This window comes from Ranitomeya imitator, chromosome 1 (assembly GCF_032444005.1).
Source record: "Ranitomeya imitator isolate aRanImi1 chromosome 1, aRanImi1.pri, whole genome shotgun sequence".
NCBI lineage: Eukaryota > Metazoa > Chordata > Amphibia > Anura > Dendrobatidae > Ranitomeya > Ranitomeya imitator.
In genome coordinates, this window is record NC_091282.1 from 371776272 (window position 1) to 371803028 (window position 26757).

The window sequence follows — 26757 nt, forward strand, 5'->3', positions numbered from 1 at the left end:
CAGGAGAAATTGGACCGCAAAAGTTGTTGTCCAGTTTCTCCTGAGTACGCTGATACCCCATGAGTGGGGGTAAACTACTGTTTGGGCACACGTCGGGGCTCAGAAGGGAAGTAGTGACTTTTGAAATGCAGACTTTGATGGAATGGTCTGCGGGTGTCACGTTGCGTTTGCAGAGCCCCTGGTGTGCCTAAACAGTAGAAACCCCCACAAGTGACCCCATTTTAGAAACTAGACCCCCCAAGGAACTTATCTAGATATGTGGTGAGCACTTTGAACCCCCAAGTGCTTCACAGACGTTTACAACGCAGAGCCGTGAAAATAAAAAATCATTTTTCTTTCCTCAAAAATGATGTTTTAGCAAGCATTTTTTTAGATTCACAAGGGTAACAGGAGAAATTGGACCCCAGTAATTGTTGCGCAGTTTATCCGGAGTACACTGATACCCCATATGTGAGGGTAAACCACTGTTTGGGCACACTTCAGGGCTCGGAAGTGAGGGAGCACCATTTGACTTTTTGAATACGAGATTGGCTGGAATCAATGGTGGCGCCATGTTGCGTTTGGAGACCCCTGATGTGCCTAAACAGTGGAAACCCCTCAATTCTACCTCCAACACTAACCCCAACACACCCCTAACCCTAATCCCAACTGTAGCCATAACCCTAATCACACCCCTAATTCCAACCCTAACCCTAAGGCTATGTGCCCACGTTGCGGATTCGTGTGAGATATTGCCGCAGCATTTTTGAAAAATCCGCGGGTAAAAGGCACTGCGTTTTACCTGCGGATTTTCCGCGGATTTCCAGTGTTTTTTGTGCGGATTTCACCTGCGGATTCCTATTGAGGAACAGGTGTAAAACGCTGCGGAATCCGCACAAAGAATTGACATGCTGCGGAAAATACAACGCAGCGTTTGCGTGCGGTATTTTCCACACCATGGGCACAGCGGATTTGGTTTTTCATATGTTTACATGGTACTGTAAACCTGATGGAATACTGCTGCGAATCCGCAGCGGCCAATCCGCAGCCAAATCCGCACCGTGTGCACATAGCCTAATTCTAAAGGTATGTGCACACGCTGCGGATCCGCAGCAGTTTCCCATGAGTTTACAGTTCAATGCAAACCTACGGGAAACAAAAATCGCTGTACACATGCTGCGGAAAAACTGCACGGAAACGCAGCGGTTTACATTCCGCAGCATGTCACTTCTTTGTGCGGATTCCGCAGCGGTTTTACAACTGCTCCAATAGAAAATCGCAGTTGTAAAACCGCAGTGAAATGCACAAAAAAATCCGCCATAAATCCGCAGCGGTTTAGCACTGCGGATTTATCAAATCCGCAGCGGAATAATCCGCAGAGGACCAGAATACGTGTGCACATACCGAAACCCTAGCCCTAGCCCTAACCCTACCCCTAACCCTACCCCTATTCTAACATTAGTGGAAAAAAAAAAATTCTTTATTTTTTTATTGTCCCTAGCTATGGGGGCGACAAAGGGGGGGGGGGTCATTTATTATTTTTTTTATTTTGATCACTGAGATAGATTATTTCTCAGTGATCAAAATGCACTTTGGAACGAATCTGCGCATGCGCCCGCCATTTTGGAAGATGGCGGCGCCCAGGGAGAAGACGGACGGGACCCCGGCTGGATCGGTAAGTATGATGGGGTGAGGGGGGAGCACGGGGGGGTGGGGGGGGATCGGAGCACGGGGGGGGGGGGGAATCGGAGCGCGGGAGGGGTGGAACGGAGCACGGGGGGCTGGAATGGAGCACGGGGGGGTGGAACGGAGCACCGGGGGGGGGGGGGGGGGGTGGATCGGAGTGCAGGGGGGGTGATTGGAGCACGGGGAGATGATTGGAGCACGGGGGGAGCGGACAAGAGCACGGGGGGGAGCGGAGCACTGGACGGAGGGGAGCCGGAGCAGTGTACCGGCCAGATCGGGGGGCGATCGGTGGGGTGGGGGCACATTAGTATTTCCAGCCATGGCCGATGATATTTCAGCATCGGCCATGGCTGGATTGTAATATTTCACCCGTTATAATAGGTGAAATATTACAAATCGCTCTGATTGGCAGTTTCACTTTCAACAGCCAATCAGAGCGATCGTAGCCACGAGGGGGTGAAGCCACCCCCCCTGGGCTAAACTACCACTCCCCCTGTCCCTGCAGATCGGGTGAAATGGGAGTTAACCCTTTCACCCGGCCTGCAGGGACGCGATCTTTCCATGACGCCACATAGGCGTCATGGGTCGGGAAGGGGTTAAATGTTGGGAGATCCAACGCCTTTTTTTTTTTTTTCTGAAAGAAATTAATTTACTTAGGGAAAAAAATGTCCAGTAATCTACAAACACAGCACTGATTAGACATCTGTATATCTTTGTAATCTCTCTCTCTACCTAGAACTATATCTCTATCTTGAAGAATATTTCCTTGGAAAAATGTGTAAATTTACAAAGATAATTGCTCTGTGAAAGCTCATGTTAAAATTGGACCGCATTTGCATGTAAATCGAGTGATTATATATATCTATATATCTATATATCAATATATAATATATGTGTGTGTGTGTGATGGGTATGAGCCCTTAAATCTCCTCTCAATTTGACAGCTGCAGCATGTACTGAGCTGTGTGAGATCTCGGCAGCATGAGGACACTGATGGGCTGTCAATCAGGCTGGGTGAGCATAGATTGGCTGTAAAGTTCCTATAGATCATATTTTCTCTGAAACAAATGCTGGGTTTTACCGTTCCAGCAAAGTGGATACGATTTATAGAAATTGCTTTTCTATTTACACAGCGTAAACAGACTTTTGGTGCGTTTAGAATCCGGAACTTGTCAGTTTCTCCTTTTCCCATGGCAGTGCCACGGAGAGAGGGGATCCGCCATTCAAGGACAGGAAACCTACACATAAAAAAAGCTGTACCTCTCCCTCACATCAGTTGGTTTCCTGTTCTTTCAGTTATGGCGTACTGGAAGAAAAAAGGCTGAAGAATGTCCAGGCCTGAACAGACTGGTACAGGCAGCAGGCATGCCCCTGCCGTGGCTGGTGTGGTGTCCTGAAGCCGCTACCGATGGGGCTCTAAAAGTGAATCATTTATTCAGTTGTTTGAGGGTTAAGATATTGACTCGTCCTAAGGTAAGACCAGTGAAGGTCTGACAACTGGAACCTCTATAGATCAGCAGATACTTGCCACTGTGCAGTGTATGGGAGCTGTGGTATTCTGGCTTTGTATGCTTAAGGTTGCGCAGGCAGATAGTTGGTGACATTGATGACTTTTCATGAGGACTAGTCATAAATGTCAGTCCCAGACAACTTTTTGAAGGAATGTAATGTGGATAAGCACATTGCAGGTTATTAAATGAAAATCATGATTACATAGGTTCTTAGTTTTTAGGGTATGTGCACACGTCCGGATTTTTAGCGTTTTTTTTTTTTGCGGAATTTCGCCGTAAAAACGCTATAATTCCGCATCAAAAACGCTAAAAATATGCATCCTATCATTTAGAATGCATTCCGGAATTTTTGTGCAGATGGATGCGTTTTTTTCCGCAAAAAAAACGCAATCCGCAAAAAAAATGAACATGCTCATTCTTTTTGCGGATTTTTTGCGGATTCCCTGATAAAAGGACATTCAGGAAAAAAAAAAAACAAACGCAAAAAATCCGCAAAAATTCCGTGCAAAAACCGCGAAAAATCCGCGCGGAAAAAAACGCAAATTTCTGCCAGAAAACTCCGGATTTTGTCAGGAAAATAACCTGACGTGTGCACATAGCCTCAATGTTGAAGGTAAATATAAGTCCATCAAGTTCAACCTATAACCTAACCTGTTGGTCCAGAGGAAGTCAAAAACCCCATTAGGTAGATGAGAACTGCCATACGTGGAGTCAGGAAGGAATTTTTCTCCTAAAATTGGGCAATCAGACTGGTTCCCTAGATCAACGTCCCATTGCAGAATCTAGCACCCATAACCAATGGTATCATATTTTTTCAAGAAATAATTCCAGGCCCTGCTTGTGATTGTTGATTCACTATACAAAGTACAACATCATGTGGCAGATATTTCCATAGTCTCACTGCTTATTATAATAATAATAATAATAATAATCATTTTTATTTTTATAGCGCCAACATATTCCGCAGCACTTTACAATTAAGTGGGGACATGTACAGACAATAAATTCCATACAAGTTCAGACAATTTAAACAGTGACATTAGGGGTGAGGTCCCTGCTCGCAAGCTACAAGGAAATGGGGGGACACAATAGGTGAAAAGTGCTTGTTATTTCAGGTCTGGCAATTATAATAAATAGGGATTTTCATATAAAGCTGCATGATCTGGTCATCAGCCCGTGTGTTTAAGTGCAATAGTCAAGTATCAAGTGCAGTTATCGTGTGCATGGAGGGTGTGGAGACAGATGAATAGAAGGGGGCAGATTCAGAATAATATTTGGAAGCAGGGAACAGGGCAAAGTTAGTTTACTGAGTAGTTGATGTGGTAGGCTTGTTTGAAGAGATGGGTTTTTAAAGCGCGCTTGAATAGGTCGGGGCTAGGTATCAGTCTGATCGTCTGGGGAAGTGCATTCCAGAGAGCTGGCGCAGCACGAGAGAAGTCTTGGAGACGGAGGTGCGAGGTTCAGATTACGGGGGATGTTAGTCTTAGGTCATTTGTAGAATGGAGAGCACGTGTAGGACGATGGAGAGAGAAAGGAGATACAAGGCGGTGCAGAACTGTGGAGAGCTTTGTGGGTGAGAGAGATGGGTTTATACTGGACCCTGTAGCGAATGGGTAGCCAGTGTAATGACTGGCACAAGATTGAGGCATCGGTGAAGCGGCTGGACAGAAATATGACCCTGGCTGCCGCATTCAAGATGGATTGGAGAGGAGAAAGTTTGGGAGGGAGACCGATCAGAAGAGAGTTGCAGTAGTCCAGATGAGATTGAATAAGAGCGACAGTAAAAGTCTTAGGCTTCTTTCACGCTAGCGTCGGAATCTCCCCGTCGCAATGCGTCGGGGAGAGATTCCGACGCTAGCGTTTGCTGCATTGCACAATGGAGGCAGCGGATGCATTTTTCCGGCGCATCCGCTGCCCCATTGTAAGGTGCGGGGAGGTGGGGGCGGAGTTCCGGCCGCGCATGCGCGGTCGGAAAAAGCGGTCTGTCGGGAGAAAAAAACGTTACATGTAGGGTTTTTTCTCCCGACGGTCCGCCAAAGCACGACGCATTCGTCGCAAGACGGATGCGAAGTGTGCAAATCCGTCGCAAATGCGTCGTTAATAGAAGTGTATTGGGAAAAAACGCATCCTGCAAGCACTTTTGCAGGATGCGTTTTTTTCTGCAAAACGACGCATTGTGACGGATTTAAAAAAAACGCTAGTGTGAAAGTAGCCTTAGCAGTAGGGTTGAGCGAAACGGGTCGTTCATTTTCAAAAGTCGCCGACTTTTGGCAAAGTCGGGTTTCATGAAACCCGATCCGACCCCTGTGCGGGGTCGGCCATGCGGTACGCAACTTTCGCGCCAAAGTCGCGTTTCAATTACGCGAAAAGCGCCATTTCTCAGCCAATGAAGGTAAACGCAGAGTGTGGGCAGCGTGATGACATAGGTCCTGGTCCCCACCATCTTAGAGAAGGGCATTGCAGTGATTGGCTTGCTGTCCGCGGCGTCACAGGGGCTATAAAGGGGCGTTCCCGCCGACCGCCATGTTACTGCTGCTGATCTGAGCTTAGGGAGAGGTTGCTGCCGCTTCGTCAGAAGCAGGGATAGCGTTAGGCAGGGTCCATTAACCACCAAACCGCTTGTGCTGTAGCGATTTCCACTGCCCAACACCACCTTCGGTGTGCAGGGACAGTGGAAGCTACATTTTTTTTTTTTTTTTTTTCCCTCAGCGCTGTAGCTCATTGGGCTGCCCTAGAAGGCTCCCTGATAGCTGCATTGCTGTGTGTACGCCGCTGTGCAAACCAATTGCTTTTTTCAAAGCACAAATCCTCTTGTTCCTTCCTTTCTGCACAGCTATCTTTTTTGTTTGTCCACACTTTTTATTTAATTTGTGCATCAGTCCACTCCTTATTGCTGCCTGCCATACCTGGCTGAGATTACTGCAGGGAGATAGTAATTGTTGGACACTCCCTGTTTTTTTTTTTTTTTTTTTTTTTTTGTGGGAGATTAAGATTGACATTTCTGCTAGAGTGCCATCCCTGTGTGTGCCATCTCTGTCAGTGGGCCATAGAAAGCCTATTTATTTTTTTGCTTGATTTGGGTTCTAAAATCTACCTGAAAAAATCACTACATCAATCATTGGGAGAACAATATTGGCCTCTGGGCTTGTGTGCCACTCCTGACTCCTGTGTGCGTCATCTCTCACTCAGTGGGCCATAGAAAGCCTTTTTTTGTTTTATTTGGTTTCTAAATTCTTCCTGAAAAAAAAAAAAAAATCAAATCAGTGGGAGATTAATATTTACATTTGTGCTTCAGTGACAGTCCTGCTTGTGTGGCATCTCTCTCATTTGTTGCCACCAACAACAGAGTGTGTAACATTGTGCCTGATTTTCGTTGTGGTCTCACTCACCTGTAAAGGGGTAGCTAAATCATACTGAAGTTATAGCTCACCGTGTAAGTTGTGTGACAGCAACAAATACCGTTAGTTTGTTTACGTTTTTAAAACAATGAGGAAGTCTGGTGGAAGAGGTCGTGGCCGGGGGCGTTCATTGTCAGCTGGTAATGAGGGTAGTGGTAGTGGTGGAGCATCAGCTGGTCGTGGGAAAAAAAATATTGCACCTAAGTCTGGAGCTGTGGAGCCAGGTTCGTCGTCTGGCTACACAAGGCCTCGAACGCTCCCTTTTCTGGGAGTAGGAAAACCGCTTTTAAAGCCGGAGCAGCAAGAGCAAGTTTTGGCTTATCTTGCTGACTCAGCCTCTAGCTCTTTTGCCTCCTCTCGTGAAACTGGTAAATGTCAAAGCAGCGCGTCGTTAGTGGATGTTCACGGTCAGGGACAAGTCGCTTCCTTGTCCTCTTCAGCAAAAACAACAACAGAGAAGAATGCAGCAGGCGACACAACGGGTTACTCCATGGAGCTCTTTACACATACCGTCCCTGGCTTAGAAAGTGAAGCAGTTAACAGTCCATGCCCATTACAAGTTGAATCTGACATGGAGTGCACTGATGCACAGCCACAGCCAGACTACTATGCTGGTCCTTTGACTCAGACCACAACATTGCCCTCGCAGGGTGCTGATCAAGAATCAGACCCTGATGAGACTATGTTGCCCCATCACGAACGCTATACCACCGACCGACACGGTGACACAGACGAAGTTGCACACGAGCTACAAGAAGAGGTAATAGATGACCCAGTTCTTGACCCCGATTGGCAGCCATTGGGGGAACAGGGTGCAGGCGGCAGCAGTTCTGAAGCGGAGGAGGAGGGGCCGCAGCAGGCATCAACATCGCAACAGGTTCCATCTGCCGGGCCCGTATCTTGCCCAAAACGCGTGGCAAAGTCAAAACCTGTTGGAGGACAGCGTGGCCATCCGGTTAAAGCTGTCTGCAATGCCTGAAAAGGTATCCGATGCTAGAAAGAGTGCAGTCTGGCATTTTTTTAAACAACATCCAATTGATCAGCGCAAAGTCATCTGTCAAAAATGTTCAACTACCTTAAGCAGAGGACAGAATCTGAAAAGTCTCAATACAAGTTGCATGCATAGACATTTAACCACCATGCATTTGCAAGCCTGGACTAACTACCAAACGTCCCTTAAGGTTGTAGCACCCTCGGCCAATGAAGCTAGTCAGCAACGCAACATCCCTTCCGGCAGTGTAGGGCCACCATTTTCCGCACCACCTGCAGTATCTGTGCAGGTTTCTTTGCCAGGCCAAAGCAGTCAGGGTCAGGGAATCACCAGTTTCGTAGTAGGAAACACTGCATCTAGGGCACCGGCGGCAACAATACCATCTCCCACCGTCTCTGTCTGCCATGTCCACCGGCACCCCCGCTAGTTCCACGATCTCCAGCTCTCCAGTCCAGCTCACCCTACATGAGACTATGGTTAGAAAAAGGAAGTACTTAGCCTCGCATCCGCGTACACAGGGTTTGAACGCCCACATAGCTAGACTAATCTCGTTAGAGATGATGCCCTACCGGTTAGTTGAAAGCGAAACTTTCAAAGCCCTGATGGACTACGCTGTACCACGCTACGAGCTACCCAGTCGACACTTTTTTTCCAGAAAAGCCATCCCAGCCCTCCACCAGCATGTTAAAGAGCGCATCGTCCATGCACTCAGGCAATCTGTGAGCACAAAGGTGCACCTGACAACAGATGCATGGACCAGTAGGCATGGCCAGGGTCGTTACGTGTCCATCACGGCACACTGGGTGAATGTTGTGGATGCAGGGTCCACAGGGGACAGCAAGTTTGGGACAGTTCTGCCTAGCCCACGGTCTAGGAAACAGTTGGCTGTAGCCGTTCGCACCCCCTCCTCCTCCTCTTCGTCCTCCTGCAGAAGCGAGAGCTCGTCCACAGACCGCAGTCGCACAACCACTCCATCCACAGCTGCCACTGTTGCACACCAGGTCTCCCATTATGGGGCAGCTACTGGCAAACGTCAGCAGGCTGTATTGGCTATGAAGTGTTTGGGCGACAACAGACACACCGCGGAAGTTCTGTCCGAGTTCTTGCAGAAAGAAACGCAGTCGTGGCTGGGCACTGTAGATCTTGAGGCAGGCAAGGTAGTGAGTGATAACGGAAGGAATTTCATGGCTGCCATCTCCCTTTCCCAACTGAAACACATTCCTTGCCTGGCTCACACCTTAAACCTGGTGGTGCAGTGCTTCCTGAAAAGTTATCCGGGGTTATCCGACCTGCTCCTCAAAGTGCGTGGACTTTGCTCACATATCCGCCGTTCGCCCGTACACTCAGGTCTGCATACGGCTGATCAGCGTTCTTTGAACCTTCCCCAGCATCGCCTAATCATAGACGTTGCAACAAGGTGGAACTCAACACTGCACATGCTTCAGAGACTGTGCGAACAGAGGCTGGCTGTTATGTTTTTGTGGGAGGATACACATACACGGGCAGGCAGTAGGATGGCAGACATGGAGTTGTCAGGTGTGCAGTGGTCGAAGATTCAAGACATGTCAAGTCCTTCAGTGTTTTGAGGAATGCACACGGCTGGTTAGTGCAGACAATGCCATAATAAGCATGAGCATCCCCCTAATGCGTCTGCTGATGCAAAGTTTGACGCACATAAAGGATCAGGCGTCTGCAGCTGAGGAAGAGGAAAGCCTTGATGACAGTCAGCCATTGTCTGGCCAGGGCAGTGTACAGGACGAGTTAGCGGGCGAAGAGGATGATGGGGATGATTATATTTTTAATGAGGAAGCTTTTCCGGGGCCACTGGAAATTGGGCCGGGTTCTGGTTTTTGGATGGACACAAGTGACGTGGATTTGCCTGAAACTGCTCCTCAACCAAGCACAACCGCAGATTTGAGAACTGGAACTTTGGCCCACATGGCGGATTATGCCTTACGTATCCTCAAAAGGGACACACGCATAACTAAAATGATGAACGATGACGATTACTGGTTGGCCTGCCTCCTTGATCCTCGCTATAAAGGCAAATTGCAAAATATAATGCCACATGAGAACTTGGAACTAATATTAGCAACCAAACAATCAACTCTTGTTGACCGTTTGCTTCTGGCATTCCCTGCACACAGCGCCCGTGATCGTTCTCACACGAGCTGCAGGGGCCAGCAGACCAGAGGAGTTAGAGGGGCAGAAATCAGAAGTGGCGTTGGCCAGAGGGGTTTTCTGACCAGGTTGTGGAGTGATTTTGCTATGACCGCAGACAGGACAGGTACTGCAGCATCAATTCAAAGTGACAGGAGACAACATTTGTCCAGTATGGTTACAAACTATTTTTCATCCCTTATCGATGTTCTCCCTCAACCGTCATTCCCATTTGATTACTGGGCATCAAAATTAGACACCTGGCCAGAATTGGCAGAATATGCATTGCAGGAGCTTGCTTGCCCGGCAGCTAGTGTCCTATCAGAAAGAGTATTCAGTGCTGCAGGTTCAATACTAACAGAAAAAAGGACTCGTCTGGCTACCCAAAATGTAGATGATCTAACCTTCATTAAAATGAACCACAACTGGATTTCGAAATCTTTTGCCCCACCTTGCCCGGCCGACACCTAGCTTTCCTATGAAAAGGTCTTGCCTGTGGACTATTCTGAATGCCTTTTCCAATCTCGTAATTTTCTGCACCTGATTGTCCAGCATACGACATGTTTACACCTCACTAAATGGCCAAACTCCCCACACGGGGCCGTGGTATCGACACTTGGCGCCAGCACCCGTGAGAGTGCTGTTTGTCTGAAGAGGTGGGTGTGCCCGCTTTTGGTCGACGGCACTGCCACTGGGTCCCTCCTAGTACAATAAAGTGTCTCTGGTGGTGGTGGTGCGCACCCGACGTCAGACACACCGTTGTAATATGAGGGGCCCTGGGCCTGTACCGCCGGCCACAAGACAGTTCCCCCCCCCCCCCCCCAGCTCAAACAGTGCTCTACCACTTGCAAAATTATCTCACAGCTCCACCAATGTTTAGTCTATGCGCTGACATCCTTCAATGCCTGCCACTGACAATACCATTGTATTGACATTTTTGTTATGTTAGGCCTTCGAAGCCTGTCTGCGGTCACTCCTTCCACTATGCCTCCACTGACCACACCACTGCTGCCCGTGTACCCCTGGAACCAATTTAAAATTGCCTACAGCCAGCCCAATTTTCTTATTTTAGGCCTTCGATGCCTGTCTGCGGTCCGTTCTTTCTACTACTACTACACTGACCAGGCCACTGCTGCCCGTGTTCCCCTGGAACCAATTTAAAATTGCCTACAGCCATGTGTTATTATTTTAGGCCTTCGATGCCTGTCTGCGGTCACTCCTTCCACTAGGCCTCCACTGACCACACCACTGCTGCCCGTGTACCCCTGGAACCTATTTATAATTGCATAGAGCATCCTTTTTTTTAATAGTAGGCGTACAAAGTCTGTCTGCGGTTCACTATTGAAATTGTCCTCCACTGCCCAGAGCACTGCAGCTTGTGTACCCCTGTAACTTTTTTCTGCTGCAGTGAGCCACATTTTTGGTTTGAGTCCTACTACCTGTGTCTGTCTGCGCCACTCAATTCAGCTGTGTTCCTTTGAAAAAAGCTGAGCGTCAATAGTCTTGTTTTCAGCCTCTAGGAATTTTAAAACTGCATTGGGTGTACAACTTTGGTAGGGCCTACTAACGGTGTCTGCCTCCCGAAGGTGTTCCCCAGGTTTCCTCTCCATTGCTTCGATCTTCATGCTCTCGTTTAGTAGTTGTTGGAAACTACGCTGCATTAGGCCTACAAATTGGGTATGGCGTGTAGAGATGGTGTGTTCCACTCCAAGGTGTTCCCCAGGTTTCCTCGCCATTGCTTCGATCTTCATGCTCTCGTTTAGTAGTTGTTGGAAACTACGCTGCATTAGGCCTACAAATTGGGTATGGCGTGTAGAGAGATGGTGTGTTCCACTCCAAGGTGTTCCCCAGGTTGCCTTTCCTGAGCTTCGATCTTCATGCTCTCGTTTAGTAGTTGTTGGAAACTACGCTGCATTAGGCCTACAAATTGGGTATGGGGTGTAGAGAGATGGTGTGTTCCACTCCAAGGTGTTCCCCAGGTTTCCTCTCCATTGCTTCGATCTTCATTCTCTCGTTTAGTAGTTGTAGAAAACTACACTGCATTAGGCCTACAAATTGGGTATGGGGTGTAGAGAGATGGTGTGTTCCACTCCAAGGTGTTCCCCAGGTTTCGTCCACATTGCTTCGATCTTCCGACTCTCGTTTAGTAGTTGTTGAAAACTACACTGCATTAGGCCTACAAATTGGGTATGGGGTGTAGAGAGATGGTGTGTTACACTCCAAGGTGTTCTCCAGGTTGCCTTTCCTGAACTTCTATCTTCAGGCTCTCATTAAATTGTAGTTAAATGGAACAACTGCATTTGGCGTACTAGTTGGTTTGGGGCCTACTATCGGTGTCTGCCACTCCTTGCTGTTCTCCTGGTTTCCTGTCCTGAAATTCCATTTTCAGGCTCTTGTTAAGTAGTTGTTAATTTTAGACTGCATTTGGCCTACTAGTTGGGTTGGGGCCTACTATCGGTGTCTGCCACTCCTTGCTGTTCTCCTCAACTGAACAAAGCTGGGCCCCTGTTTACTACGGTTGCCAATTTTGAACTGCATGTCGACTACTTACTGATTTGGGCCTACTCTCTGTGTCAGCCTCTCATTCCAGTTGTCCTCCACTGCAATGCCCCTTGGTTAGTCCTGTGTTACCAGTTTTGAACTGCATTTAGCCCACTTTATTCTTTGGGCCTATATCTGTGTTTCCTCCTCATCCTGCCCATTGCCCAGCCAGTGATAGATGAGTCTGCTGGTACATTGACCCATAACGCAAAATTCCCCGTGCACGCTACACAGCAAGATTGTGACCCTGCTGAAAGTCAGGTTCCTCTTCCCGCATACCATACCACCTTACACGGGGACAAAGAGGAAGGTGCAGATGAAAGTGCAGGTTCCTTCATCAGGTGGGGGGAGGAATACTAGTTGGCGACGTCACTGGCACAGGGCCTCTCATAGTACGCAAAAGTGTTGCTGCCGGTGGGAGGCGCCCCCGCCGTGCAAACACACCGCTGTACTTTGAGGGGCCCTGTGCCAGTGCCAATGCCAACGAGTGGGCCCCCCCTGCTTGCTCAGGATCACAGCACTTGCAAAGTTGAAATACTTACCTCTCCCTGCTCCACTGCCGTGACGTGGTCCAGATTTACTGGGCCCACTAATTACTTGAACCAGCCCTACCCCCCACAACTTTAGCCAAATGACCCCCAATTTCAAATGCCTTCCAATTATTATAAGGTAAATTACGATTGACAAGCTTCTTTAACAAGAATGGATGTTTTTGCCATTAAAATGGGCAGTGTAGGTGTTTTCCTGGCCTCCACTCACTGCCGACTATGCTCCCCCATTGACTTGCATTGGGTTTCGTGTTTCGGGCGATACCCGACTTTTCGCGATAATCGGCCGATTCCACTCGACTCGACTTCTAAGATAGTCGGGTTTCGCGAAACACGGCTCGACTCTAAAAAGGTCAAGGTCGCTCAACCCTACTTAGCAGTTTCAAAGGTGAGAAAAGGTCGGATTCTGGAGATATTTCTAAGATGCAGGCTAGTAGAGTAAAAAATATTTTTAGGATTAAATATTCTTTCCTCTAGATGTACAGAATGTCCCATTGTTACCATTGCAGGCCTTGCTAAACAGAGAATAATAGAAAGATCTCTGTACTGTCCTCTCGTATATTTGTACACTAAGATCACCCCGAAAGGTATCTTCACACATAACGATTTCGTTAACGATATCGTTGCAACGTCACGCTTTTTGTGACGTAGCAACGATCTCGTTAGGTGTGACAGCGACCAACGATCAGGCCCCTGCTGGGAGATAGTTGGTCGTTGGGCAATGATCAGGACTTTTTTTGGTCGCTGATCACCCGCTGTCATCGCTGGATTGGCGTGTGTGACGCCGATCCAGCGATGTGTTCACTTGTAACCAGGGTAAATATCGGGTTACTAAGCGTAGGGCCGTGCTTAGTAACCCAATATTTACCCTGGTTACCATTGTAAAAAAAAAAAAAAAAAAACACTGCATACTCACATTCCGATGTCTGTCACGTCCCCCGGCGTCAGCTTCCCGCACTGACTGTCAGCACCGGCCGTAAAGCGTTGTTTTTTTTATTATTTTTACAATGGTAAAAAGGATAAATATAGGGTTACTAAGCGCGGCCCTGCACTTAGTAACCCGATGTTTACCCTGGTTACCCGGGGACTTCGGCATCGTTGAAGACAGTTTCAACGATGCCGAAGTCGTTCCCCTGATCGTTGGTCGCTGGAGAGAGCTGTCTGTGTGACAGCTCCCCAGCGACCACACGACTTACCAACGATCACGGCCAGGTCGTATCGCTGGTCGTGATCGTTGGTAAGTCGTTTAGCGTAATGGTACCTTAAGCCTTAATTTCTCCAACCTGAGTAACCCCAAGTTTGATATCTTTGTATTGCAGTCTACCCATTCCCTTAATAACCTTGGTTGCTCTTCTTTGCACCTGCTCTGGTTCAGCTATGTCCTTCCTAAACACTGGGGACCAAAATTATACACCGTATTCGAGGTGGGTGTATTAGTGATTTGTATGTGTCACGGGGTTACCGCAACAGAGAGGAGCCAGACTACTGCTGCGTCTGATTGCTCCTACTCCTGCGCCGAGAAGAAGCACTTCTCCTTCGTTTTAATGGTGTTTATTCTGGCATAACAGGGGTTAATCGGCCATGTTGGAAACTTGTAGCCTTGTTTGTTGGGTTGGTGTACTGCGGTGCACCGTAGCACCCTTCTTACCTGGGTGGGGAAAGAAAGACGGAGGGCTAACTCAAAAGATGAGGCAAGTGACGGCCGCGACCTCTTCACCTTCAGAAGTATTGGGCGAGCTAGGGCTCTAGTGTTAGGGACAGAGAAGGAGTCCCTGGTCCTGAGTCACCCGACAGCTGAGTCGTGACATTTTGGAGCAAAACTATATTTTCGTTATGAGCATTTATGCCTCTTTTAATGCATCCCTTTATTTTATTTGTCTTGGCAGCAGCTGCCTGGCACTAGTCACTAAACTTGAATTTTCTGTCCACCTATACATCCAAGTCTTTTTCAGTTAGTTTCACCCAGTGTTTTACCAATTAGTACATAATTGCGCATTGTATTTCCTCTGCCCAAGTGCATGACCTTACGTTTGCCATTTCTCATCCCAAACCTGCAGTTTACGCAGATCCCTCTGTAATATTAAATTCTTCTCCTATGTCTTGATTGCAGAGTTAATACTGTCGGCAAATAAATATGTTGTAACCATAAAAATGTACTGTATTGCTGTCACATCAGGGAGGCCTCATGGTCATTACAGGGTCGGCTACTTGTACTCACTAGTTTAGTGCATTAGTCTTGCTAATTATTTCCACAGGATTACATCTCTCATTCTTCTAAATGCCTTCTGTAGCATACTAAAGTAATTGGCTACAAATTCCACAGATACATGGAGTGGCTGAGTTGAGTAGGGATGTAACCAACTGTAACAGCCAGCCTCTGGTGGGCCTGCAATGCCAGGGCTGTGGAGTGGGTAAACCTCCGACTCCTCAATTTCCTAGACGCCTGACTGCACAGCACTGCCCCCTACTGAGCATGTACATAAAGTGCAGCACAGATTCATCTCAGCTAAAAGCCGAGATCCTTGGATTAGGACCAGAACAGACATTTCTAGGACATTTCATAACTTTCCCAAATTCTTATAAAAACATTTACAGCACGTCCTGCATTGTACTACTGTACCCAATGTATTATACATTTTACGAGTCAGTCCATTTTGTACTGACTCCACCAACATGGACACAGACTCAGACTTCACAGCCTTGGGCAAAACTATTAGGCCCTGTTCAGCCTTTGTTTCTGCAGTGTATTCAGTGGTTCCACTTGACTCCCTAAAAACCAGATCCAGATGAAGCCCTAACGGGGCAATAGAATGCAATGATACGGAGTTCAAGTGAGCTCTGAAGTTATAGAGACTAGAAAAAAAGAAAAAGTTCACTTCGACCCCTTTCATGTCATTGAATTTTATGGCCTTGGCAGGGAGTTTGTCTCTTATTTCTAGGGGGATTTGGGCAGATCCCCTGAACGCACTGCAGAAAATGGTGTGAACAGGGACTTGGATGTGTATGGCAAAACAGAACTGGTTGTATGTCCCATTGCAGAGAGAAATAGCAGCTATAAGAGCTGTACAGTATGTGCCATAAATGTCTTCTCATGGACTAAACAACTAATCCATGAGAAACTCAGGAAATAATTCATGTCTCATCATAATTTCCTAAGATTGGTTGCTAGACCGGAAATGTATACATCCATGTATATTGTGTCAGTGCCTGCCATTTTCTAACATGTTTTCTTTCTCGTTCTTTTAGGCTTTAATGCTGGAAAACCTGCAGAAACACTCTACGCCTCACACTGGTTTCCAGCCCAACTCGCAGGTATATGTATTTATACACTGTTCATTTCCACGTGGGGTCAGTGTGTCTCTTTAACTCTAAGGGTATGTTTCCACCTTCAGGATGGCCGGCGGTTTCGTCTGCGGTAAGCCCCGCCCCCTTCTGGGACACGATGATGCCGGATGTGTTCATTGCACACATCCGGGATCATCGCACCCCACCATAGAGCCCTGTGCTATATCTTGCGGCGACGCAGCGTCGCCGCAAGATATACGGACATGCTGCGATCTGAAAAGACGCGCAGCATGTCCGGAGTCGCAGGGCCGCCGCGTGCGTGTTACCACGCATAGTGGAGACGGGATTTCATTAAATCCCCTCCACTATGCTGTAACATCTGGACGCTGCGTGTCTGACACTGCGGCTCTATGCAGCGTCAGACACGCAGCGTTTCCTGCACATGGAAACATACCCTAAGGCTATGTGCACACGTTGCAGAATGTGGTGCCGAATTTTCTGCACAAAATCCGCATCTCCTGGCAGAATCCACAGGTGCAGATTTGCCGCGGATTTTGTGCGGTTTTTATGCAGAATTGATGCAGATTTTGTGCGGATTTTCTGTGGTTTTTACCACTGTGGATTTCTATAATGGAAGGGTGCAGAAACGCTGCAGGTCCGCACAAAAGAAGTGACATGCACTTCTTTTAAATCCGCAGCGTTTCTGCGCAGATTTTTCGCACCATGTGCACAGCTTTTTTTTTTTCACATTGATTTACATTGTACTGTAAATCACAGTGCGGATCTGCAGCGTTTCTGCGCGGAAAAATCCGCTGCGGATCCGCACTAAATCCGCATCTTGTGCACATAGCCTAAAAGACGTGTGTTTGGGTTTTTGTTGTTGGGTCATTCAGATGAATGGCTGACCATGTATTGCATAAATTGTCTAGCTATGTCAGATCCACTTTCGATTTTGGTCTCTAGAAGAGGGATTTAATCAGCAATCTTCCCTTTATGATATCCAGATAAATAATTTATGGACATCCATACAGAGAGATCAAGGTAACCTAAGGGCCGGTAGATCTTTTATGGGTTGTCCACCCCTTTTCCTTCATTTAAAAGTGGGCCAGCATGGTCTGAAAACAAAGTATAATCCCCTATAGAAACCCAAAGTTCCTGTTGTAGTGGTTCCTAGGTCCCCTGCCAGCCTCTCTACTTCCTCCTCTCACAGACTGATAAGTTACTGATTATAGTGGTCTCATACACTTCTCTGCGAAACAAGGCAGGGGGACGGGCTCAGGGACTCTGGCACCTAGAGGAATGTTGGGGCTATCTTGTGGATAGATGATGTATATATTTTTTTTCTTCTTTTTTTTGTGGGCCAAGTTAGGCTAGGTTCTTTCATATGAGGTTGTCCCGGATAATAAGAAAAGTCTGCGAGAATTTTCATCCCCAAAAATGCTATTTTTTTTCGAATGATACAGGCTTAATCTGTAGATGAATAGGGTTAATCTGCAGGTAAATAGTGTTACAATGTTGCCCGGATGCCTTATTTCTGCATAGAGCAGTTAGTCACCGCTCTGCACAGATGCTCTGCAGCTTGATCCAAGTGCCGCCACTAACAGTACACTGAGCAGTGACTAAAGCTGCTCCATACACGCCCCCATGACTGAAAGCTAGCTGTTTCTGGGAGGAAATAAATTAATTTTCTCCCTGTAGTTGCTCACTCAGCGAGGCGACCGGCAGCATTTTCTGGCATGTACGCCTACTGGAGGCGGCACACAGATATAGACAGTGTCTGGGTGTCCACTTCCATAAGGCGTAAACGCTTGAAAATGATGTCCAACAGAGCACACAATATATCTAAATATTTATTTCCTACAGATGGGGGAAGAAATGGGACAAAACAGTTTCATAAAGCAGTACCTGGAAAAACAGCAGGAGCTGCTTCGGCAGCGTCTACAGAAAGAAGCACGAGAGGCACAAGAAGCAGAAGGTAGGCTGTATTTGATTTTTTTTTTTTTCTCCAGTGATCTGAAAGTATTGTACTGTCTTTTGGTCACAATAGTGTCCATATTTTCTTCAGAATTAAAGCACCCCCTAGGTGCTTCACAGAATTTTATGACGATGAGCCGTGAAAACATAAAATCACATTTTTCCAACAAAAATGTTTTGGCCCCAAAGATTTCATTTTCACAAGGACAGCAAGAGAAAATGGACCCCAAAATTTGTTGTGCAATTTCTCCTGAGTACACAGATACCCCATATGTGGGGGAAAACTACTTTTGGACACAAGGTTGAGCTTGGAGAGCCCCTGATATGCCTAAACCGTGGAAACACCCCACAAGTGTCCCAATTTTTGGAAACTACACCCTTCAAGGAATTATATAGAGGCATAAAGTAATGATTTAATGCTTTTGGCTTTACTGGTGTATGAATTTATAATGCGGGGTTATATGTAAGATGTGCAGGGTACATTAGACTATGAAAGTGTGTTGTGCAACAGGGTAAAAACAAATTTTATTAATTTATGGGCGCGTGGTATACTTTGAAACAATCCTTAATGCAAAGGCCAGGTTTCTCAGGTGAGGTTTCACAATGGTAAATTGTCTTTTCGGACTCCCCTCTTGGAGTATACTCTGCACCTTTTTTGTGCTCTTCCTGATGAGGTTTGGGGAACCTCGCCAGGAAAATATTGACCTGCTACGATACATCAGTTTGAGCAGTTCTGGGACCCTCACCGTTCTCGCTGCCAAACATTAGGGCCTTGATGATTACCTCCTGAAACTGAAGGAAGGTCCTCGTATTTCTGCAGATCAAAACAGCAGAAAAGCATTGTACAGTGCCATCTGCACAATATGCACGGCCAACTTCTTGTACCATACTTCAGCTTTTCTCATTGCACTGTGTGGTTTGAGGACCTGATCTCAGAGATCCACACATGTCCATGAACTTATTATCATCCACAGTCTGGCTTTGGGACTTGTGTTGTGGTACCTCGGACAGTGACATGGGAGCTGTTGTCACAGTGTATGATGGTAAAGATGAGGACATCCCTCTTGTCCTTATGCTTGACCACCAGCATGTTGTCGCTGCATTGGGTTCGGCTTAGGACGGCCTCTCTGATTTCGTTGCACGGTGCCACATGCAACTGTACCTCTGAAAGACAGGGCCTTGAAGAGCGGGACGCTGGTGTAAAAGTTATCTATGTAGAGTTGATATCCTTTATCCAGCAGTAGGTGCAGCAATTCCCACATAATCCCCCCCCCCCCCCAAACAGGAGTCCTTTCAGGGGGGGGGGGGGGGGGGTTAATCTTGGTTTATCTATTTAGAGGTGATATCCTTCATCCAGCAGTAGGTGCAGCAATTCCCACATAATTCCCCCCCAAACAGGAGTCCTTTCAGGGGGGGGGGGGGGGTTAATCTTGGTTTATCTATTTAGAGGTGATATCCTTTATCCAGCAGTAGGTGCAGCAATTCCCACATAATTCCCCCCCAAACAGGAGTCCTTTCAGGGGGGGGGGGGGTTGATCTTGGTTTATCTATTTAGAGGTGATATCCTTTATCCAGCAGTAGGTGCAGCAATTCCCACATAATTCCCCCCCAAACAGGAGTCCTTTCGGGGGGGTTAATCTTGGTGTCCTTCCCCTCGTAGACCCTAAATCTGTGGGTGTACCCTGAGGTTCTCTCGCACAGCATGCAGCTTTATTCCGTACCTGAACCTCTTACTGGGCAGGTATTGTCGGAATTTTAGCCTCCCTTTTGAAGTGAATGAGCGATTCATCAATAGCGATGTCCCTCTGGGGTGTGTTCGCCTCAGCAAATGTTCTGCTGAAGTGTTCAACCACTGTCCGAATTTTATATAGATGATCAAAGTTTGGATAGTCTCGGGGAGGACATTGCGCATTATCACTATAATGCAAAAATGTTTGCATCCCTTCAAATTGTCATTGTCATGGCCATGCGGAATACCGGTGTGCTTTATGGTGAACGCAAGTGCTCATTCCTCGAGCGTGCCTAAGGTGCTTGGGTATGCACACGTATCACGGGCGCTTGAGTGACATGTAGGCAGCCACAAAACACTGCACTTGCACTCCTCACTAGTGCTGTATAGTATATCAGTACTTTAGTGTTGACAAAACTCTTATTTATGTCACTGTGCCCATATGCAGCATATGTGCCCCCAAATGTCATAATTTCTGCTGCATTTACAGGGAGCCCATCTGGCATATGATGTGGGATTTTGGGATGTGGGATTTTGGGTGAAAATTAATGAGTTATTACCGTATATACTCGAGTATAAGCCGAGATTTTCAGCCCAAATTTTTGGGCTGAAAGTGCCCCCCTCGGCTTATACTCGAGTCACGGTAGCGGTGGGGTCGGCGGGTGAGGGGGTGAGGGCGCTGGGGTATACTTACCTAGTCCCAGCGATCCTCGCGCTGTCCCTGCCTTCCCACGGGCTTCGGCGCTGCAGCTTCTTCCCCTCTTCAGCGGTCACGTGGGACCGCTCATTACAGAAATGAATAAGCGGCTCCACCTCCCATAGGGGCGGAGCCGCTTATTCATTTCTCTAATCAGCGGTGCCGGTGACCGCTGATAGAGAAAGAAGCTGCGGCACCGAAGACAGGAGGGGACAGCGCGAGGATCGCCAGGACTAGGTGAGTATGTTATATTCACCTGTCCTCGTTCCAGCCGCCGGGCGCCGATCCATCTTCCCGGCCGGCGCCTCCATCTTCCCGGCGTCTCTGCTCTCTGACTGATCAGGCAGAGGGCGCGATGACGCATATAGTGTGCGCGGCGCCCTCTGCCTGATCAGTCAGAGCAGAGACGCCGGGAAGATGGAGGCGCCGGAACGAGACGCCGGGAGCTGCAATCAAGGGAGGTGAGTATGTGTTTTTTTTTCTTTATTGCGGCAGCGGCGGCACAAATTTATGTGGAACATCTATGGGGCACAGTGAACGGTGCAGAGCACCGTATATGGCACAGCACAGCTATGGGGCACAGTGAACGGTGCGGAGCACCGTATATGGCACAGCACAGCTATGGGGCACAGTGAACGGTGCAGAGCACCGTATATGGCACAGCACAGCTATGGGGCACAGTGAACGGTGCAGAGCACCGTATATGGCACAGCACAGCTATGGGGCACAGTGAACGGTGCAGAGCACCGTATATGGCACAGCACAGCTATGGGGCACAATGAACGGTGCAGAGCACCGTATATGGCACAGCACAGCTATGGGGCACAGTGAACGGTGCAGAGCACCGTATATGGCACAGCACAGCTATGGGGCACAGTGAACGGTGCAGAGCACCGTATATGGCACAGCACAGCTATGGGGCACAGTGAACGGTGCAGAGCACCGTATATGGCACAGCACAGCTATGGGGCACAGTGAACGGTGCAGAGCACCGTATATGGCACAGCACAGCTATGGGGCACAGTGAACGGTGCAGAGCACCGTATATGGCACAGCACAGCTATGGGGCACAGTGAACGGTGCAGAGCACCGTATATGGCACAGCACAGCTATGTATGGGGCACAGTGAACGGTGCAGAGCACCGTATATGGCACAGCACAGCTATGGGGCACAATGAACGGTGCAGAGCACCGTATATGGCACAGCACAGCTATGGGGCACAGTGAACGGTGCAGAGCACCGTATATGGCACAGCACAGCTATGGGGCACAATGAACGGTGCAGAGCACCGTATATGGCACAGCACAGCTATGGGGCACAGTGAACGGTGCAGAGCACCGTATATGGCACAGCACAGCTATGGGGCACAGTGAACGGTGCAGAGCACCGTATATGGCACAGCACAGCTATGTATGGGGCACAGTGAACGGTGCAGAGCACCGTATATGGCACAGCACAGCTATAGGGCACAGTGAACGGTGCAGAGCACCGTATATGGCACAGCACAGCTATGTATGGGGCACAGTGAACGGTGCAGAGCACCGTATATGGCACAGCACAGCTATGGGGCACAGTGAACGGTGCAGAGCACCGTATATGGCACAGCTATGGGGCACAGTGAACGGTGCAGAGCACCGTATATGGCACAGCTAGGGGGCATAATGAACGGTGCAGAGCACCGTATATGGCACAGCACAGCTATGTATGGGGCACAGTGAACGGTGCAGAGCACCGTATATGGCACAGCACAGCTATGTATGGGGCACAGTGAACGGTGCAGAGCACCGTATATGGCACAGCACAGCTATGGGGCACAGTGAACGGTGCAGAGCACCGTATATGGCACATCTATGGGGCACAGTGAACGGTGCAGAGCACCGTATATGGCACAGCTAGGGGGCATAATGAACGGTGCAGAGCACTATATGGTTCACACCTATGGGGAAATATGAACGGTGCAGAGCACTATATGGCACAGCTATGGGGAAATAATGATCTATTTTTATTTTTGAAATTCACCGGTAAATGCTGCATTTCCACCCTAGGCTTATACTCGAGTCAATAAGTTTTCCCAGTTTTTTGTGGCAAAATTAGGGGGGTCGGCTTATACTCGGGTCGGCTTATACTCGAGTATATACGGTATATCCTCTCTGAAAAAGAATTAAAAAAATCAGTTTTTGTGACTCCTGTAACTTCAGATTGGATTCCTGAGCTGCCTGTGAAATTTAGAATAGCAGACTGATGATTTTCGGAGGAGAGGGGTTAGAGTCCATATGGAATCGACTGATGAAGGGTTTTCCTCGGTTCTAGGGCACCTTGCTGGGGATCCCGCCTCATTAGATGTGGAGGAGTAGGAAAAAAATGAGGAACATGGGATCTTCCTCACTGGCTGAATCCGTGTCAAAGGCAGGGAAAGCGTATGCCTCCTCTGCCAAATGGCTTCTTCTTGACAAATGGGCCATTTTTAGTTTATTCTTCTAACCAGTGGGGATGTGTGTGTGGTGCTTTTACATGTGTATTGTGTGGGGCTTGTGTAAAGGGTACTAGATTACGTTTACTGTAAGACTATGTTCACACGTTGAGTAACATTTAAGCACCATTTCTGCAGCTCTTGGCAGGAAAAACGTAGCTACAAAAATGAACGTTTTTTGGTGCATTTGAGTGAAGTCAGTGCTGAGAAACACAGGTCAAAAGCGCACAGAGAATTGACGTAATGCAGATTATTTTCTGCACCAAATCTGCAAGTCAAAAATAAGCAACGTGTGCATGACACTTCAGGTTTCTCATTCACTTTGCTGGCATCAGGTTTTGCTTTAGGTTTTGTCAACAAATCCACTTGGCAAAAATGCAACATGTGCACACAACCTAAGGTCGTCGTCACACTCAGCGTATAAAATTACAGACCGTAATTTACGGCCGTAATACGCAGAAAAGTCCCCAAAATAGTGGTCCGTATCTCATCCGTAGGCAGGGTGTGTCAGCGTATTTTGTGCATGGCATCCTCCGTATGTAATCCGTGTGGCATCCGTACTGCGCGATTGTTTTCGCAGGCTTGCAAAACCGACATACGGACATACAATGGATCCATGTGCACAAAAAATCGTAAAAACATACATACTGTGTGTATGTATGTGTGCCTATAGATAGATAGATAGATAGATAGATAGATAGATAGATAGATAGATAGATAGATAGATAGAAAATATATATATATATATATATAGAGATAGATAGAATATATTCTTATATATTCTATCTAATCTCTCTCTCTCTCTCTCTCTCTCTCTCTCTCTCTCTCTCTCTCTCTCTCTCTCTCTCTCTCTCTCTCTCTCTCTCTCTCTCTCTCTCTCTCTCTCTCTCTCTCTCTCTCTCTCTCTCTCTCTCTCTCTCTCTCATATATGAGACATGGTTTACATACAGTAAACCATCTCGTATCCCCTTCTTTTTTTTTTTTTTTTTTTGCATATTCCACACTACTAATGTTAGTAGTGTGTATGTGCAAAATTTGGGCGCTCTAGCTATTAATTTAAAGGGTTAAATCGCAGAAAAAATTGGTGTGGGTTTTAATGAAATAAATACACAGGTTGTTGGAATAGTTTATTATACTGGTAATCCACCTGAAGACCCTCACTCTGTAAAAAAGGTAAAATAAAAAAACAATATCCCATACCTTCCGATGATCAGTGTCGTCCCACGCTGTAAATCCATCTGAAGGGGTTAACTAATTTTACAAGCAGGAGCTCTGCTAATGCAGCTGTGCTCCTGCCTGTGAAATCCCAGGGAATGAATGGAATGTAGGTCAATGACCTGTAGTTAGCTTCAGTTGCGGTGAGGCGCCCTCTGCTGGATGTCCTCATAGGAACTCGAGCGTGGGAAAATATTCGGAAAAGTTAATAGCTAGAGCGCCCAAATTTTGCACATACACACTACTAACATTAGTAGTGTGGAATATGCAAAAAAAAAAAAAAGGGATATGAGATGGTTTACTGTATGTAAACCATGTCTCATATCATGTCAGGTTTAGGAAGGAGATAGCAAAAGCCGGCAATTGAATTACCGGCTTTTAAGATTATATATACTGTATTTTCTGGCGTATAAGATTACTTTTTAACCCCTGAAAATCTTCTCAAAAGTCGGGTATCGTCTTATACGCCAGGTGTCGTCTTATAGGGCAGGTGCGGAGTAATCTGCGGTCGCCGCATATTGTGGGGGGAGCGACCCCAATGACGAGGTGAGGGGGCGCCTCACCGGGAAGGTGTAAGTGAAGCAGAGGCAGAGAAGGAGATAATAGGATACAAGGGTGAGCCAGATGAGTGAAAGAGGAGTGTCTTTCTAGGCACAGCATCGCTCTCTCTCTTTTTTTGCATAACCCGGGCATCCCAGACGCTGACAGTTTGCTTCACTTACACCTTCCTGGTGAGGCTCTCCCTCACCTCGTCATTGGGACCACTCCCCCCCACTATATACGTCGACCGCAAATTGCTCCGCACCCACCCTATAAGACGACACCCATCATATAAGACAACCCCCTACTTTTGAGAATATTTTATATTTTAACTGGAAAAGTTGGGGGTCGTCTTATACTCCCAGTCGTCTTATACGCTGGAAAATACGGTGTGTGTGTGTATTTCTGCGTATTTCTCACAAGTCACATTGCTGGTCCATGTGTAATCTGTATTTTTCTGGCCGCCATAGACTTTTGTTGGCGTATTTTTTGCGCAATACGGTGACCAACGCAGCATGCTGCGATTTTCTACGGCCGTAGAACACCGTATAATACGGATCAGTAAAATACGGCTGATAGGAGCTGGGGCATAGAGAAGCATTGTACCGTATGCAATCCGTATTTTCAGCACCTCTTATGTTCGTAAAACACGGTAGTGTGACGCCGGCCAAAGAAGTAGAGGGAAAAAAAGAAACATTTTAAAACAAACCAAAATGAAAAATTATATATATATATATATATATATATATATATATATATATATATATATATATATATATGTATATATATGTATATATATGTATATATATGTATATATATGTATATATATGTATATATATGTATATATATGTATATATATGTATATATATATATATATATATATATATTTTTTTTTTTTTATTATTATGTATTAATAATAATATAATTTGTGACATTCACTACCTATAAAGCTACTCAACGCTAACTGTTTTTAATGTGCTAAAGAAAAACGGACATCACACCCCCCCCCCTAAATTTGTGCTGACTCTCTACCTATAAAGCTACTGTGTACTAACTGCACGGTGGCGCAGTGGTTAGCACAGCAGCCTTGCAGCGCTGGATTCCTTGGTTCAAACCCCACCAAGGACAATATCTGCAAAGAGTTTATGTTCTCTGTGTTTGCGTGGGTTTCCTCCGGGTTCTCCGGTTTCCTCCCACATTCCAAAGACATACTGATAGGAAATTTAGATTGTGAGCCCCATTGGGGACAGCGATGATAATGTGTGCAAACTGTAAAGCGCTGCGCAATATGTTAGCGCTATATAAAAATAAAGATTATTATAATACTATTTTTTTTTTCTACAAGAAAATCAGATGTCACGAACACTGCAATGTCCGCTACTGTACCTATAGCAAAAGAGAAAAAAAAAAAGGTCCCTTGATGCAGACTTGCTGCGGCCACGGAAGGCGCACATGTTGGTGATACAAGAAAAAAACTCCAAAAATTGAGCACGAATGTTCGACGCAAAATAAAACTGGGGTGTGCATCTAAAAGGCGCCAAAAAAGTGCAACAAAATTGCAATTGAGGGTAGGCTGGTGGGGGAGCTGGAACAGGCATTTGAGACCTGCTGCTGCTGTGATCACAGTTTACTCGCACAGGATGGCAGGAGACAAGGAGACGCAGCAGGATCACACTTGCCAACAATACAGTATCTTTCTCTGACAGCTATACAGGGGCTACACACCATTGTGCACAACAAATCTGAAGAAAAGATGGCCTGAAGAGCAGCGATTGTTATTTAAAACCAAACAATGCTGATTGGCAGAACAATAGTTATTGATCAATCGGCGCCAAAAGGGTTAATCGCCAGAAGTGACATCGTGATTACCCCCTCCATTGTGACTAGTGTGATTGGTGCCATCTCACACTAGCCGTTTTTGAAGTGTTTTTTTTTTTTTTTTTTTTATACAAATTTTCAGCTGCGTGTTAAGGCCCCGTCACACTAAGCGACGCTAAAGCGATCCCGACAACGATACGACCTGTCAGGGATC

General features: G+C 46.9%; 1 protein-coding gene across 5 annotated transcripts in view; it reads left to right on the forward strand.

The window, feature by feature from the left end:
* ACIN1 (apoptotic chromatin condensation inducer 1) overlaps positions 1-26757 on the forward strand; it is a 152561-nt gene that overhangs the window by 27257 nt on the left and 98547 nt on the right. For all 5 annotated transcript variants that reach the window (XR_011319801.1, XR_011319804.1, XR_011319803.1 and 2 more), the window contains exons 2-3: positions 16061-16126; positions 17963-18074. Coding sequence is in view for 2 of the 5 variants with exons in the window: in XM_069761584.1 (XP_069617685.1) it covers positions 16061-16126; positions 17963-18074 (178 nt within the window). In the remaining 3 variants the exon portion in view is untranslated. The remainder of the gene's footprint in view (positions 1-16060; positions 16127-17962; positions 18075-26757) is intronic.